Source organism: Arvicanthis niloticus, chromosome 1 (genome assembly GCF_011762505.2).
Source record: "Arvicanthis niloticus isolate mArvNil1 chromosome 1, mArvNil1.pat.X, whole genome shotgun sequence".
Classification (NCBI taxonomy): domain Eukaryota; kingdom Metazoa; phylum Chordata; class Mammalia; order Rodentia; family Muridae; genus Arvicanthis; species Arvicanthis niloticus.
This window is the reverse complement of record NC_047658.1, coordinates 38,136,127-38,152,433: the sequence shown is the minus strand read 5'-3', so window position 1 is coordinate 38,152,433 and position 16,307 is coordinate 38,136,127. Positions and strand designations below refer to the sequence as shown.

Below are 16,307 nucleotides of genomic sequence, written 5' to 3'. Positions count from 1 at the left end.
GATGAGAGAGAGAAAGAGAGAGGGGGCATGGAGGCAGATGTTCACATGTCTCCACCAGTCAAAGATAGTTTTTATATCTAGGTTGGGTATTGGGTTATGCTTCTGATTGAGCATTACCAAACTTATAAATCCTTTGATTAACATTTTTTAAAAAATTGTATAAAAGCAAAAAGGAAAGGGGGGGCATGGGACGGGGTGTTCTAGGGAGGGGAAATGTGGAAAGGGGGTGGCATCTTAAATGTAAATAAAATATAAAATAAAATTTTAAAAAAAGGAAAAAAAAAACCCTGAAGAGTTTAAGTTTTATAAGAGGAAAGGAAGTCTGCTGTTGGCTGGTGATGGCTGTATACCAATATAAACACAGTCAATGAGAAGGAGCCAGAAGCTTAAAATGTCTCAATTGTCAATATTGATGTTACGTATATTTTACCACAAAACAACCTAATTGAGTGAGGTACAACTTACATGCAAGAAAGTTTGCCAGTTTTAAGTATATGATTCAAGGACTAAATCTCTGAAACTGTACGCCAGCCCCAATTAAATATTTTCCTTTTTAAGAGTTGCCATTGTCATGGTGTCTCTTCACAGCAATGAAACTGTAACTGAGACAGTAGCCAGCAGAGGTTCTCTCATTCTGTCAGAGGTCTCTTCATTTGGCTGTTTTCTTCACTATGCAGAAACTTTTCAGTTTCATGAGGCCACACTTGTCAGTCTCTGGCCTGACTTCCTGAGTGACCGGACTCTTACTTGGGAACTGCTTGCCTATGCCTACATGCATCCTGCAGCATGTGCCCTAGCTTCGTCTAGCAGTTTCAGTGTCAGGCTTTATGCTGTGGTCCATTTGGAGTTGAGTTTCATGCAGGCTGAGAGTCAGGCGTTCTAGCTTCATTTCTCTACATGTAGGCATCTAGTTTTATGGTCAACATTTTTGTTGCAGATGTTATCTTTTCTCCACTGTGTATCTGCGGCATCTTTGCATGGACTTACATCTAGGGTTTTGTTCTATTGCATTGATTTATGTATCTATTTCTTTTGTTCCAGTACCATGGTAAGTTTTTTGTTTTGTTTGTTTGAGACAGGGTCTCATTATGTAGACCAGACTGACCTCAAATTCACAGGAATCCATGCCTCTGCCTCCAATGTAGCATGTACCATCATGCCTAGCTATCATGTTTTTGTTATTGTCATTACTGTGGCTTTGCAGTATAAAGTGAAATCAGGTATAGTGATACCTTACATCATTATTCCTTTGGCCCAAGATTGCTCTGGCTGTTTGGTGTCTTTTGTGTTTCTGTGTGAACTTTAAAATTGTTTTTTTTTCTATTTCTATGAACAATGAGAATTTTAATTGGGCTTGAATTAAATGTATAGATTTCTTTTAGTAGGACAGTCATTTTCCTAATATAAACTCTACTAATACATGAACATGGGTGGTCTTTCCATTACAAATCTAAGGATCTTGTCTCAAAGTAAAATTAAGTAGTGCATTCAATTTTTATGGCTCACCTTAGGCACACAAAATAGAAAAGTATGAATAAAAACAAACAAAAACGTTTTACATGTGTATAGTGGTATGCAGCTTTAATATTCAGAAATGGGAAAGTGAGGTAGGAGAATTGCAAGTCTGAGGCTAGGCTGGATGTAACAAGACTGTGACTCAAGACCAATCTAATATAAATAAAAATACCCATGACCTTTTTAAGGAAATATCAAAGGACAAAATAATTTAGTTACCTTAAATGGTTTTACTTTCTACTCCAGAACTGAGCCACGGTTCATTTCTAAAGAAGGACAAGTAACAACGCACGCAAAGGACAGAGAAAGACTGAAGACAGAAACAAAAGCCAAAAGGGAAGCTCATCTCAAAGCTATTTTCCTCACCAGGAGGGAACAGAAGACAGGAAACAACTGAGGAAATAGACTTGGCTATTTGACATTACTTCACTTAAAAATAAACACAGAGGGAAATGGCACTGTTATGCCTACAGAAAATGGCCTCTTAAGGACTTTGGCTATTCTCTCTCTGACCCCAGTCTCTCTGAAGTTGAGGTAAATAGCAAGCTGTCAGGTTGGTGGTGAACTTCAGCATGGTTGACTCCATCTGACTTAGAAGCATAGTCCAAACAACTGTCTTGCAATTTGTATTTACCTAAAGTGAGCAGTTATGTGAGCAGTTATGAGCATTAAAGAACAAGAACGTTCATGGTGGACGGCATACAGATAGCATCTCTAAACTAGACATGATCTAAACACCTACAGGAGAATGGACTATCATGTATTGGACCCACAAAATGAAGCACCTGAAGTAACCGCCCCCAACCCCATCATACTAGCACAGCTTGAATGAATCTTAGAGACCACGCTGGAAAAGAACAACAAAACAAGTGCTGTGTGACTCCACTTGCATGAAGCTTTCAGCAGGAAAGCTAATCTGTGTCGATGGATATCAGCATAGGGAAAACCAGGCTGGGGCAGGGACGACAGGGAGACATCAAAATCTCCACAGCCTGGTCTCCATCAAGTACTTCCTACCCTCCCCGCCCTTTCCAAAAGGAAGTGTCTACTGCATCTCTTTCCTCTATCATCTTTTCATAATGTGGGGTAAGAGGGAGGTGGGCAGGAGTTATCTTGTATATTCTGCTCGCAGGTCTGAAGACAGAGAAGGAGTATATTTGCTGCCAAGGATCTTGCATTTGGACCAGATCTCACTGGTGTGTCAACCAGATGAGACGCGGAATAGTTTGCTCCCCAGTGGCAGAACAAAGAAGAGGGACAGAGCTGACTTTCTTCCAGTCTTTTGGAGCTCATGAGAGACACAGACTGATCAGCCTGTATAACAGAGACAAAGAGAACCATATCCTCCCAACAGGATAAAAGCAAGCTACATTGATCTCATTAGACCATGACCAAAAGCAGCTTGGAAAGAAAAGAGTTAATCTGATCTTACAACTCTTGGGTCATGTAGTCTATCACCAAGGGAAGTCAGGGCAGGAACGAAAGGCAGGAACCTGGAGGTAGGAACTAAAGCAGAGCCATGAAGGAGTGCTGCTCACTGGCTTGCCCAGCCTGCTTTCTTATAGAACCTAAGACCTGCTCAGGGATGGCACCACTCACAGTGGGCTGGGCCCTCCCTCCCATATCAATCATCAACCAAGAAAATGCCCACAGACAGCCTAATCTGATGGAGGCGTTTTCTCTGTTGAAGTTCCCTCATCCCAGTTTGTGTCGAGTTCATACATACACACATGCCATACATACATACATACTACACACATACCATACATACATACATACTTACATACATACATTAACACACACATACCATACATACATACATACGACACACATACCTTATATACATACATACACACACATACCATACATACATACATACATACTATACACATACCTTACATACATACACACACACACATACCATACATACATACATACTTACATACATACATATACACACATACCATACATACACACATACATACATACATACATACACACACACATGCCATACATACATACATACATACATACATATACATACATACACATACATACATACATACATACGGACACCAAATAATCATTTTCCATCTTGGCAGAGGGCGAACATCCACTGGAAGACAGCCTCATTCTCTAGTTATTCTATACATTATATATGGCATAAAATTGAAAAATTGTTAGAGGAGAAAAGAATTAAAATGACATGACTGAAAATTAGGATTAAAACTAGCTGGGGTTTCTGGGCATGGTGGCACTTGCTGAAACCTCAGCACTTGGGCACTGGAGCAGGAAAATCAGGAATCCAGACATTCTTGGATACATAGCAAGTTCAAGTTTAGCCTGTGCTACATGAGCCCATTTTAAAAACAGCAAGGAAAACACAAACATGAGGAAGTAGCTGACGTCATTGCAAATTCCGTTATGCATCATAAAACCACTTACTTCATACATAGATATCTGGGAATTTAAGGGGCTCAGCCCTTACCTTAGCATTAGAAACCACTGGGATTGTGTGTTTAAATGCTTTCCAATGCAGCAACCCATATAATCAGGCTTTGACCTGATCATCAGCCATGTCTGTCTCGAATCTATAAAAGATAAGAGAGCCCTTTAAGGCCACCATAAAGGCTTTCTGTTTATTCTTCACCATCTATACCTAACCTGGAGTCTCAGGTACCAGGACTATGCTGATGCCAGCAATAGCTCAAGATAACAGCAGTGAGTGGCCACTGTCACCTGTCAGTCTCCAGAACCTTCAATGACTCTTCAGGTCTCACTCCCTGCCCCTGTTCTACTGCCTCACAGTGGCTGTCCTTGATGGAAGGAACACGGGCTGGGAGCTACTCCACAGACGGCTACCTCTGCCTCCAGAGGTACAGTGCAAGAAGGGAAGGAAGAGCTGCAGCCACAGCGATGGCCCAGCACATTCCATGGATGCCCCTTTTCTCAGAAAGCTCCTGAGGAAAGCCATCCCTTGAATGGGAGTTAGGGAGAAATGAGCACAAGGAAGATGAGCTCAGAGAAGGAGTTCAGCACCTGAGACACGAAGAGTAACCATGGAGAAGAAAAGCAGCAGGGGGAGGTGCTAGGGAGGACATTCAAGAGTCTAATCATCAAGATAAGTCTGGAGAGAAGGGACAGACGTGAAGAATACATTTACTGTGCCTGCTGGAGCCTCTGCAAATAAGCCAGAGGGGGTGCAGCAGCCTTTGGAGAGGGTCTGAGAATATCAGTACATAGAACTCAGGCAGCAAAACAAGCACACCGCACCTCACCTGCTAATGGGCATGTTCTGAGAAATGCACCAAGGAGATTAGAGTCCCCACACAAACTAAGAATGCCACAGGAACCGAATCCTATGGGACCATGAGACTACTCATGTAGCCTAGACAACACACTCTTGAGGGATCACTATACATAGTCTGCTGTTGACTGAAACATCACACAATTACAGTTACACACTACAAGGCTGTAACTGTTACAGGAAAGTCTAAACAGTTACAGTGGTTCAAGTGGCCCACCTCTGAACAGTATCTTCATGCCCCTTACATGCCTGCAACATCAACCACGGGGTGTCAGACACAGCTACATTCTACTCCTGGAGATGTCAGATATTTGGTCGCTCTGGAGTGAGCACAAGGCAGCAGAGCCGTCAGCCATCTTTGAGAGGCAATGCCCCTCAGAGCAGCCTTCTCTGTCACAGATCTATGCTCGGCAGATCGTTAAGGTTCCACATCCTTAGAGACTTAAGATGCCCGAGTTTCATGAAGTTCAAGAAAGTAAACCAACTCCATGTCGTTAGCATTTTGTTGTTAGCTCCAAAATTCTTATATTACTAAAATTTAAGGGAAATGCTATTGTTTATGGGCAAAGATGGTAAGATGTAGAAAGTAGACAAATAAGAACAAAATGCTTTTAGGAAGGAACTTACTCGTATGAAATCCATAAGCGTATTGTAAATGAAGGCTCCTCTTGGGAGGAAAAAGCAGCTTCCGGGGCTCAGATCATGGAAGAAGAAAAGTTCTTGCTCCTAGATGGGAATAATGATTGTATTTTAAATTTCATCTCTTGCTTACTGTGTATCATACCTGAAGTGACAGTCATCCAAGGTCACTGTTTCCTCCTCTCATCTATCGCTGGGTATCCCAAGTCCCTCGTGTCTGTTTAGATCTATAGTGAGTATAATATGACAGCACATGTAAAGTTATTACTCATATCTATGACTACTTACCCTTGAGCTGGCTTTTCTGTTATCTTTTGTTACTCATTACTAAATTTTGTTTTAGTGTAAATCATAGCTAATTGAATAAGTGTTCTTCATACATCTAGAATCCAGGTCTCACACGGGGGCAATATGAAAAGGTGAGAAAGAAAAGTCTATTGCTGACGGCAGGCTTCAAGGGATGGGACCCTTCCATGGTGTCACCCCTAAGAGTGCCCTATACACAAGGTGTCTCCTAGCAACACTGCCACCTACTCCTCAAGACAAATGTAGATGGCTTTGTAAATGAATGTCTTGTCCATCCTGTGGCACAGAACAGAATCTTATGTCCACCTACTTTCAAAGTTTATTCTCTTTGTCCACATACTGCTGCCTCCTAAATATATAGCACGTCATCAAGTAAGAACGAATTTTATTAATAACTTACATCATGATAAAAATAAACTCTCACAGAAAGGTTTTAAAACTCTGGCCGAAGATAGAGAAAGGAAGCTGGTCAGAAGACATTAACTCAGAGTGTGGGCGTGGATGACGTCAACCGCCAGCAGTGAGCATTACAGAACAGCACACAGAGAGAAAGGGAAGAGAAAGGGAAACATTTCTCGTAAGGTTTTGTCCTATGCAGTGCAGCCACGGCCAACCAAGGTGCATCTGTGCGGTGAGGGTGTGGGCGTACCTTCCCGATTTTCCTGTGGTCCCGGCTCTTGGCTTCCTCTTGGAATTTCTCCCAGTCTTTCATCATTTTGCTGTCAGGAAAGGATATCCCATAGATCCGCTGCAATGTTTCCATCTCAGGGTTGCCTTCCCAATATGTTGAGGAGTTCTAAACATCAACAAGATACTGATTTAAAAGAAAACTCTAACCTTTAGCAGCAATACAACTCTTCAGCATGTACGGGCTTCCTATCATAAAACCCACAGTGCTTAGTTACAGGTTTCTTTGTACTGTTTGGAAGAGTCTTAAAATGAGTCCAGTGAAAACTTCACATCCAAATTATAGCACTGACCACCAAAGCTGGTAAAGAGTCTGCTGTGGATTCTAGGAGTAAAGGTGGCAGGAAGTGGGGAAGAGGGAAGATTGAGGAGCAGCTGTGATCACCATGCTGGAACCAGAAAAGGCAAGAGGTTCGTGTTGGACCTCTGACCTATGGCTTGTGGTGATGAGCACCAGAGAGGAATGTGTAACTAAGACCTTGAGAAACAAAAGTCCAGAAAGGGCACGGTGCTCACACTCAGAGTCAGCCCTGTTCCCTATGACGGCAGCACGGTGCTCACACTCAGAGTCAGCCCCATTCCCTATGATGGCAGCACAGTGCCCACACTCAGAGTCAGCCCCATTCCCTATGACGGCAGCACGGTGCTCACACTCAGAGTCAGCCCCATTCCCTATGATGGCAGCACAGTGCCCACACTCAGAGTCAGCCCCATTCCCTATGATGGCAGCACAGTGCCCACACTCAGAGTCAGCCCTGTTCCCTATGATGGCAGTGCTCACACTCAGAGTCAGCCCCGTTCCCTATGATGGCAGCACGGTGCTCACACTCAGAGTCAGCCCTGTTCCCTATGACGGCAGCACGGTGCTCACACTCAGAGTCAGCCCCGTTCCCTATGACGGCAGCACGGTGCTCACACTCATTGCTTTTCTCTTTGCCGGCAGTTCATTATTCTTACATGCAGAAAGATTTCTTGTTCTTGTTGGGCAATCCAAGAAATCTACAGTCCAGCTGTCCTTGGTGTCTGCTGAGGGTTAGTTATAGCTTTTCAGCAAACACTTAAATCAACAGACACTGGGAGTCGCTTATATAAAATTATGAAATGGTGCATTATTATAAAATGGTGCTTTTGCACATAATCTGTACAATCCTCCTGCACATCTTAAGCCATCTCTAGAGTACCTAATGCAAAATAGATGCTATGTATGTGTTTGTTGCAATGTACTGTTTAGGCAATGACAACACCACCACCATTCCCAGCCTTCACATGTGCAAAGTCTATGCACGCTCAGCACAGGCACAGTTTGCTTTCTAGATATTGTTTATTGGGACGTTGATTAAATCCATGTATGTGAAACTATGAACACAGGGGAACATCTAAATAAGGAGCACTCTACTTAAAAACCAAACGGAGGGTTAGAGAAATGGCTCAGTAGTTAAGAGCACTTGTTGCTCTTGCATAGGCTCTGAGTTCAGCTCCTAGCACCCACATCAGACAGTAACTTCAGGGGACTTGACACTCTGGCCTCTGCAAAGACACATACACACACAAATACAAACTAAGATATCTTTAAGAAATGGCCATATAAAAAATATGCATTATAGTATTTAGAATAAGATTAAATAATAATCAAAAGCTCTATAGTGTTTTAATTACCAAGATTCTAAAATATCAGTTTTAGTGAAATAAATATAAAGTGTTTTAAAATACCACCATGGTCAGACTGTAGAAGACATGAGTACAATTTCTTATCTAGTTTACCTCATTTGTTGTATTTATAAATTTTAAAAATTCTTACCTTGAAAATTTTTATGGCTTTAATTTTTCCAGTGTGTCTTACATGGGGGCCTTTACAAAGGTCAATTAATGGACCACACCTATAATGAAAGATTGAAGACATGCCAGACATAGTTACAGCTTTTTGGACTGTTCACTATAAGCCCCATTATCATATTGTCCCAATTAGCAATAACTGTCAATTTGACACAGCCTAGAATCACCTGAAACAGCATCTCAACTGAGTAACCATCTTTATCAGGTTGGCGAGTGGACACATCTGTTAAATATGACTTGATTGTCGTAATTAATATAGTGCCCAGTGGGCAGGTGGTGGTGGGCCATGTGAGAAGCTAGCAGAGAACAAGTCAGAACAAGGGTTGCTTGCCTGCCTGCCTCCCTTCCTCCCTCCCTCCCTCCCTCCCTCCCTCCCTCCCTCCCTCCCTTCCTTCCTTCCTTCCTTCCTTTCTTCCCCTTCCTTCCTCCCTCCCTCCCTCCCTCCCTCTTTTCTCTTTCTTTTCTTTCTTCCTTTCTTTCTTTCTTTCCTTTTGTGTTTGTTTATTTGTGACAAGGTCTCTCTATGTAGTCCCAGCTTCCTTAAACCTCAGTATGCAGAACAGGCTGGCCTTGAAATCTCGGAGATTTGCCTGCATCTGCCTCCCTTCTGCATGGTGTCTGTTTCAAGCATCTGCTTGGATTCCTGTCCTTACTATCCTCAAAGACCGACTGTGACTCACAGATATAAGCCAAAGAAACCACTCCCTTCACTAACTTGCTGTTGCTCAGAGTGTTTTATCACAGGAACAGAAAAATGACCAGGACACATATTTTTAAGTGAAAGGTTTCACATTTTGTACGAGGAGCTAAGGTGGGAGGAGTAAGCAGGAAGAGGAGGAGCTAGGAGAGCGAAGGGAGTGCCAAGTCCCCACTGAGTCCTGCTTCAAAGCTGGCACACACTAACCTGTAAACAGTGGTCGTCGGAGTGTCGACTTTCTCCCTCAGAATCCGGCACTTAAATTTATTGTACTACAAAGAAAATGTTTACATATATTACAAAAATGTTCAACAGGAAAGCTGCTCCTTTTAAGAAGCTCTGGTAGGTTGTCTACTCTGTTCAAGGTATTGGGACACTGGATATGCTGTGCTCACAGCCAAGAATCACACTGTCCAGTACGACCCGACTCTCACATATGACCACGCTGTGAGTAAAAAGACACAGGGCCACAGAGGTGGAACGCTCAGATTTTTATATTGGTTATGTGTTCAAAACGAATTCCATTCTGCTTTACTCTTAAAATGTAGCTGCCATGTGTTCAAGGTTACACACTTGGCTCACACTCCACTGGACACCACTCTTCTAAAAGATCCCGTTTTATCTACATCAGATAAATACAGCTCTTGGGAGCATTACTATTATTTTTATAAAAACAAATCCTACATGACATCATTACATTTGCTAAAAAGCCATGGTATGTTTACACTTAACCAATTAAGGTAATTCACCCTTGTCTCTGCTTGTATTGCATTAATCATAGGATTGAAGGCTCCATATTAAATATCAGCTTAAGACTGCTGTTGGAAATAAAAGGCCTCATATGTAAATGTAATTGTTTCATCCCAATATGTTCAAGTCAAATCACAAAAGTTGGTAAGTTTAGTTCTTAAGAGTAGTGAGAAGCTAACTCAGCCCACAGAATGGAAGAAAATATCTGTAACTGACTGTTATTTAGAGATGGACACCAGGAAGACATAAGAAGTTGTTATGATGCAAATCAAGCCACAAAGAAATTTACTCTCATTTAAAGACTGCCAACGGGCCTGAGCAGACAATTCTATAAGGAAGATGTACAGTCAATAAACACACAAAAAGAGGCTCAGAAAAATGCAAACCAAGACACAATCATACCCCACTCCACACCCAATGGATGGCTCTTATAAAAATAAACAGAATTGGGCTGGTGAGATGGCTCACTGGTTAAGAGCGCCTACTGCTCTTCAGGAGGACATGAGTTCAAATCCCAGCAACCACATGGTAGCTCACAACTATCCTTAATGAGATCCGATGCCCTCATATGGGTGCCTGAAGACAGCTACGGTGGACTTTGGGCAGGAGCGAGTGGGGATGGAGCAAGAGGGAAAAGCAAAGGGGAGGAAATTAAAATAAAACAAAAAACCCATGGCTTTAACAACAACAATCAACAACAAAAAAAGAAAAAAAAAACCCAGAATCCAGAAAAGAAGTGTAGGTGAGAATGTGAAAAAACTGTACAGACTAAAAATGGAGACACTGCTATGGAAAATGCCATAGAAGGTTCTGAACATTTAAAAATAGTAAGATCCAGAAATTCCATTCCTGTATACACACACACACACACACACACACACACACACATGCCATAGAGCGCATATATACATATACATACATATACTATAGACATATATCACATATATATCTATATGTCATAGCCAAGAGAAGTAAAATAAGCACTTAAACAGAAATCTATATGTTCACATTTATATTAGTATATACACAACAGTAAGAATACAAGCTAATTTCCAGTACTCATGGGCAAATGAACTGATAAACAATTACATACACTCATACACACACAGACGCACACATACACACAGATATGTGCATGCACACACAAAGAGAGACACAAACACACACTCATGCATATACATATAGACACACAAACATGCACATACACCACAGACAAGACACACACACACAGCAGGAGTTATTATGTAACATTTTTCTAAAAAAGGCAACTTTGACAGATTCTGCAGCACTGGTGCCCCTTGAGAGCATTACATGAGTGGGACAAACTAGTCCCAAAGGTAAATAGTGTGACACTGAACAGAGGAACATTCACATAACAGTAAACAGAGGGCTGATGGCCAGAGTGGGGGTGGAGGGAACGGAGTTGGTCCTTAGGGGTAGAGGTTTCACTCTGCAAGATGTGGGTAGATGGTACTGATGTCTTCATCACCTTCCCAACAGCTCTCCAGACTATGTGAGTGCTCGCTGACACCCTCACAACAGCTGTCCAGACTGTGCGTGTGACCCTGACACGCTCACAACAGCTGTCCAGACTGTGCGTGTGACCCTGACACCCTCACAACAGCTCTCCAGACTGTCCATGTGACCCCTGACACCCTCACAACAGCTCTCCAGACTGTGCGTGTGACCCTGACACCCTCACAACAGCTCTCCAGACTGTGCGTGTGACCCTGACACCCTCACAACAGCTGTCCAGACTGTGCGTGTGACCCTGACACCCTCGCAACAGCTCTCCAGACTGTGCATGTGACCCTGACACCCTCGCAACAGCTGTCCAGACTGTGCGTGTGACCCCTGACACCCTCACAACAGCTCTCCAGACTGTGCGTGTGACCCTGACACCCTCTCAACAGCTGTCCAGACTGTGCGTGTGACCCTGACACCCTCACAACAGCTCTCCAGACTGTGCGTGTGACCCTGACACCCTCTCAACAGCTCTCCAGACTGTGCGTGTGACCCCTGATACCGTCACAACAGCTGTCCAGACTGTACACCTGGCTGCTGGACAATAGTCATTAATTTTCAGGAAGGGAAGACTAGCCTATGTTAATAACTTTTAATTTTCCTAGTGAAAAGATTGTATGCTAAATTTTCCCAGTTACCTTAAACATTTCCAGGAGAGTGTCCTTGCTGACTTCCAGTCTTTCAAACTGTTGCTTTTCTTTGATGATAGTTTTACATATGTTCTCCAGGGCAGATAACTCAGTGCTGGACACCATTCTAAAGGAACAAAGAGACTCTGAGACTCATTCCGCTCTTCCAGATGCCACCCCCCTCCTCTCAGTCCTGTGGCCTTCACCACTAGTTGACATGCTTTCTAAACCGAGCTGGTGCTTCAGGCACATATACACTGCTGTTCAGAGAGCTGTAGGATGGGTTCCCCATACCCCTGCCCTCAGTGGCTTGTAGGAGCTAGCCTCAAAGAAAGGTTTGTGCACACTGCAGTCTCACACACACACACACACACACACACACACACACACCACTGAACAAAGGCTGAACTTTAATTTGCTTCTGGTTGGAGCTCACTCTCTCCCTGACACATTGGCTTCTTTGCTGCTCCTGAAATAGCCACACACAATCCTGGAAAGGACTGGAATGTTCTCTCCTTACTCACCCATCCATTCTGGCCTCTACTTCAATGACACTCTGCTTTTTCAACCACCTGCCTCTTGCAACATATATGTCTGTGTGTGTGTGTGTGTGTGTGTGTGTGTGTGTGTGTGTGTAAGTCCCTATAGATAGCACAATGATCCTTGAAGTAGTGGGAATGAAAACTCAGTTCATCCCAACTTGGGCTGGATCCAACTTTGGTAGTCTGATTCCAGGCAGTTAATGGACCAGCATATTTAAACACAGTTCAATTTGGGGTCAAGTTTCCTGGTGCAATACAATTCCCCGTGCATAAAGAGGCATAATTCCATTGAAACTCAACTGAAAGTGTATGTCATTTCTTCCAAGAAGATGGTTTTAGAGATAGGCTACCTATATTAGCTTAGGGGCCTAGGGAAGGATCTGGTTTGATCTCTATTATACAGATAGCATAGAGGGCATTTGGCTATTAGCCATCTCTGGCCTTGATATGGCCTGGTCCTACAGATAATATAGACCACCAGGCTGTTAATCACTTCCAAGTTTTAGCCTTCTGGGTGAAAATACAGGTTATATGTCCTTTTCATTGAGAGGCCAATCCTGCATGCTAACATTTTTGGTTTCCCTGGTAATCTGTGGGCACAAGAACCTTCTGCTTGCAACACTCCTGGATTCTTTTCCATCATCCACTAATCACCATCTGATGGCAGCTGGCTATTAGTATGTTGTCTGTCTTACCCCAGCTAACTATCGACTCCATGAGGACAGACAGGCTATTCACAGCTGAGTCTTCAGTACCACACATAAGGTAAATAATCAAAAAGTTCACGTTGCCTGCATGAAGCTGGAAGGCCAATAATAAGAGAGGCCACTGGATACAATATTGTTATCAGACAGTGTCTGTGACTTCATTGCACTAATGACATGAAGGGACCCTCCAGAGACTAAGTCATTACTAGATACCTGGAACTTTATCCCTAAACCCCACTCCAGAAAAGGAGAGGAGATAGAGAATGAGTCCATTATCAATGGCCAATGATTTCATCAAATATGTGTATGTTACAAAACATCCATTGAGGACTGGAGAGATAACTCAGTGGTTTAGAGCACTGGCTGTTCTTCCAAAAGACCCAGGTTCAATTCCCAGTACCACATGGCAGTTCACAACTGTCTGTAATTCTAGTTCCAGGGGATCTGACACCCTCACAGAGACAACATGCAGGCAGAACACCAATATACATAAATAAAAATAAATTATAAAAACAAACAAACGATCTATTGAAAACCACCGAACAAGGCTCTAAAAGCTACTGAGCAAGTGGTACAGGCCAAGGGACATGGAAGCACCACACCCCTCTTGGCTGCTCATCAGTACCCTTTGTAACAACCTTCATAATAAATCAATAGTCCACTATGAGCCAGTACCAACCACTGAACCCAGAGAGCGACTGTGAGGGTCAGACATGTGGAAGGCTTCAATTGTGAGTGGCATCTGCAAGGTGGCAGTCTTACAGGGCTGAGACTTAAGCTGTAGGTCTGGGTTAATGCTTATCCAGAAGGCTAGAGAATCAGTTGATGCTTGGGGGAAGAGACAAACAAAATACCCACACACTTATAGTCATTGATACTGTAAATAAACATACTCTAAACTTATAAGTAAAAAACAGTTCAAACATTTCAAAGTCTGTAAGAAATATCGACATAAGACAGATGTGGTGGCACATGTCTTTAATCCCAGCATGTGGAAGACAGAGGTAGGAGACTCTCTGTGAGTTCTAGAACAGCCTGGTCTACATAGTAAGACCTTGTCTCAAAAACAAATAACAAAAATAAAAATAAAAACAAACAAAAACCCCAGCTACATAATGCCAGATACTCTGTTAGAGAGGTCATTACACAGCATGGGGGTGATGGGCAAGGGCAAAAGTGTTCTATATTCACCCAAGCAAGGGACTCTGTGCATCTGAGTTAAACCACAAGTGAAGGAAGACAAGAATGTTTAGGAGATAAAACTGGGAAACTAGACAGGGCTTCTACCGGATGGTGAGGAGTATAGAAGAGTTAGAAGGACCCAGAGTTGCAGTTTGGCAGTGTCCCTAGGAACTGTGAGGGATACAGAGCTGGGGTGAGTGAGGCAGGGCGAGAGCACCCCGCCTCCAAGCACAGACCTACTGAGTGTGACACGGCTGTGAACCAGCACCTGGCCCTCAGTGTGTGAGACATTCAGTGGAGTTGACAGTGCCTTGATCATCATGAGCCGAAGCAGACAACTGATCTCCAGGATGGAGCGTGTAATTCTGGTTCAAATTAGTGCCATGCTCTATATTAGACAAGCAGCACACAATATCCTTCAAGGCAGAGGAAAGACCAGGTTGAAAGTTACTCTCCGTTCTAAACTCATTTGAAAAAGATGTTTTCACAAATGGTTAACCACTTGAAAATCACACAATACACAATGACCGAACTAATATGTAACCATTATAATACAGTGATATACACACACACAATCATTTGGCAGCCTTACCTGTCTTCAATGAACATATCATAATAAAATCCATTTTCAATGGGTGGGCCATAGCACAGGTGGCCTCCGTAGTAAAGTTCCATGGCCTCCCCCAGGATGTGAGCACTGGAGTGCCAGTATACCTGCAAGATGTGGACAGGAAAGCTGTTAGCTACAAAACTGTCACAGCCATCCCCAAGTGAATGGACATGGAGGGGATAAATACCAAAACTAGGGAGTCCCCAACCCCTACTTGAAGGGAATGTTCCCTGCATCCTCCCCTGCACTTCCAGCAAACTTAGGTCTAGCTCAGAGTGGCTCTGCCAGGCACCACAGCTACAGTGTAGTTGCTTCTTAACTTTCTTTCTGTGCCTTTGACTGTGCAGAACCAGCCCGCCCATCCACTCAGAACACTGAGCCGCACGGCCACATGGAAATGGGCATGGGGGAGTACCAGTTCCCAGTGTTTCTCCAAGACAGTCTCTCTGAACTCAATACAGACAGGGAAGTGGCTACTTGGGGATATTACCAAAGTCAATGAGATTTCACATTTGTGTAGCTGTCTTGTGATGGCTGCTGGTCTTATGTCAACTTGACACACAAACTAGAATTATCTGGAAGGAGAGAACCTAGATCCAAGTGTAAGACATTTTCTTAATGATTGATGAGGGAAGGCCAAGCCTATTTTGGGTGGTGCAATTCCTGGGCTGATGGTCCTGGGTTCTATAAGAAAGCAGGTTGAGCAAGCCATGAGGAGCAAGCCAGTAAGCAGCACCCCTCCATGGTCTCTGCATCGGCTCCTGTCTCCAGGTTCCTGCCCTGCTTGAGTTCCTGTCCTGATGATGAACAGTATTATGAAAGAATAAGCCAAGTAAACCCTTTCCTCCCCTCTTGCTTTTTGGTCATGGTGTTTCATCATAGCAATAGTAACCCTAGGACAAGTCGTCATACGCTGGATAGCGTATGACTGTGGAAGTTTGAAAGAGTTTGAAAGAACACTCAAGTAGGAAACGGTGATGCCAGGGAGTGCTGCTGACTGCTGGAGATCCCCTGGAATATATGTATGGGCTAATTTCCATAGTCCAAAAGCAGGCTATCAGCCCCATAGATCCAGAAACCTGATTTGTTTTCAAATTCCCAAGGAATGAGTATTATTTCAGGGGTAACTAAAACAAACAAAATTAACTCAGTTTATAAGGAATTAATTTTAGTTTACCTATGAGTTAAAATTAACCAAGTCACCAAAAGTGAATGATAATTGAGTCCTAGGTCAGAATGTTCTTCTCTTTTGTTAAGCAAAGAGGAGACAGTACAATTAACAGTAAGGTTTGATAAATCAGAGCAGAAAGAGATAGATGCAGAGAAGCCATGTATAACACTGGTCCACTGCTCAGGAAACAGACCACGCAGGCCATCTT

The 16,307-nt window shown here is 43.1% G+C and overlaps 1 protein-coding gene across 2 annotated transcripts in view; it reads right to left on the bottom strand.

The window, feature by feature from the left end:
• Tars3 (threonyl-tRNA synthetase 3) overlaps positions 1–16,307 on the bottom strand; it is a 58,207-nt gene that overhangs the window by 28,197 nt on the left and 13,703 nt on the right. For both annotated transcript variants that reach the window (XM_034500156.2, XM_076935383.1), the window contains exons 5-10: positions 14,911–15,032; positions 11,897–12,014; positions 9,192–9,256; positions 8,253–8,331; positions 6,417–6,563; positions 5,450–5,548 (exon numbers count right to left, since the gene is read on the bottom strand). In XM_034500156.2, the coding sequence (XP_034356047.1) occupies positions 5,450–5,548; positions 6,417–6,563; positions 8,253–8,331; positions 9,192–9,256; positions 11,897–12,014; positions 14,911–15,032 (630 nt within the window). The remainder of the gene's footprint in view (positions 1–5,449; positions 5,549–6,416; positions 6,564–8,252; positions 8,332–9,191; positions 9,257–11,896; positions 12,015–14,910; positions 15,033–16,307) is intronic.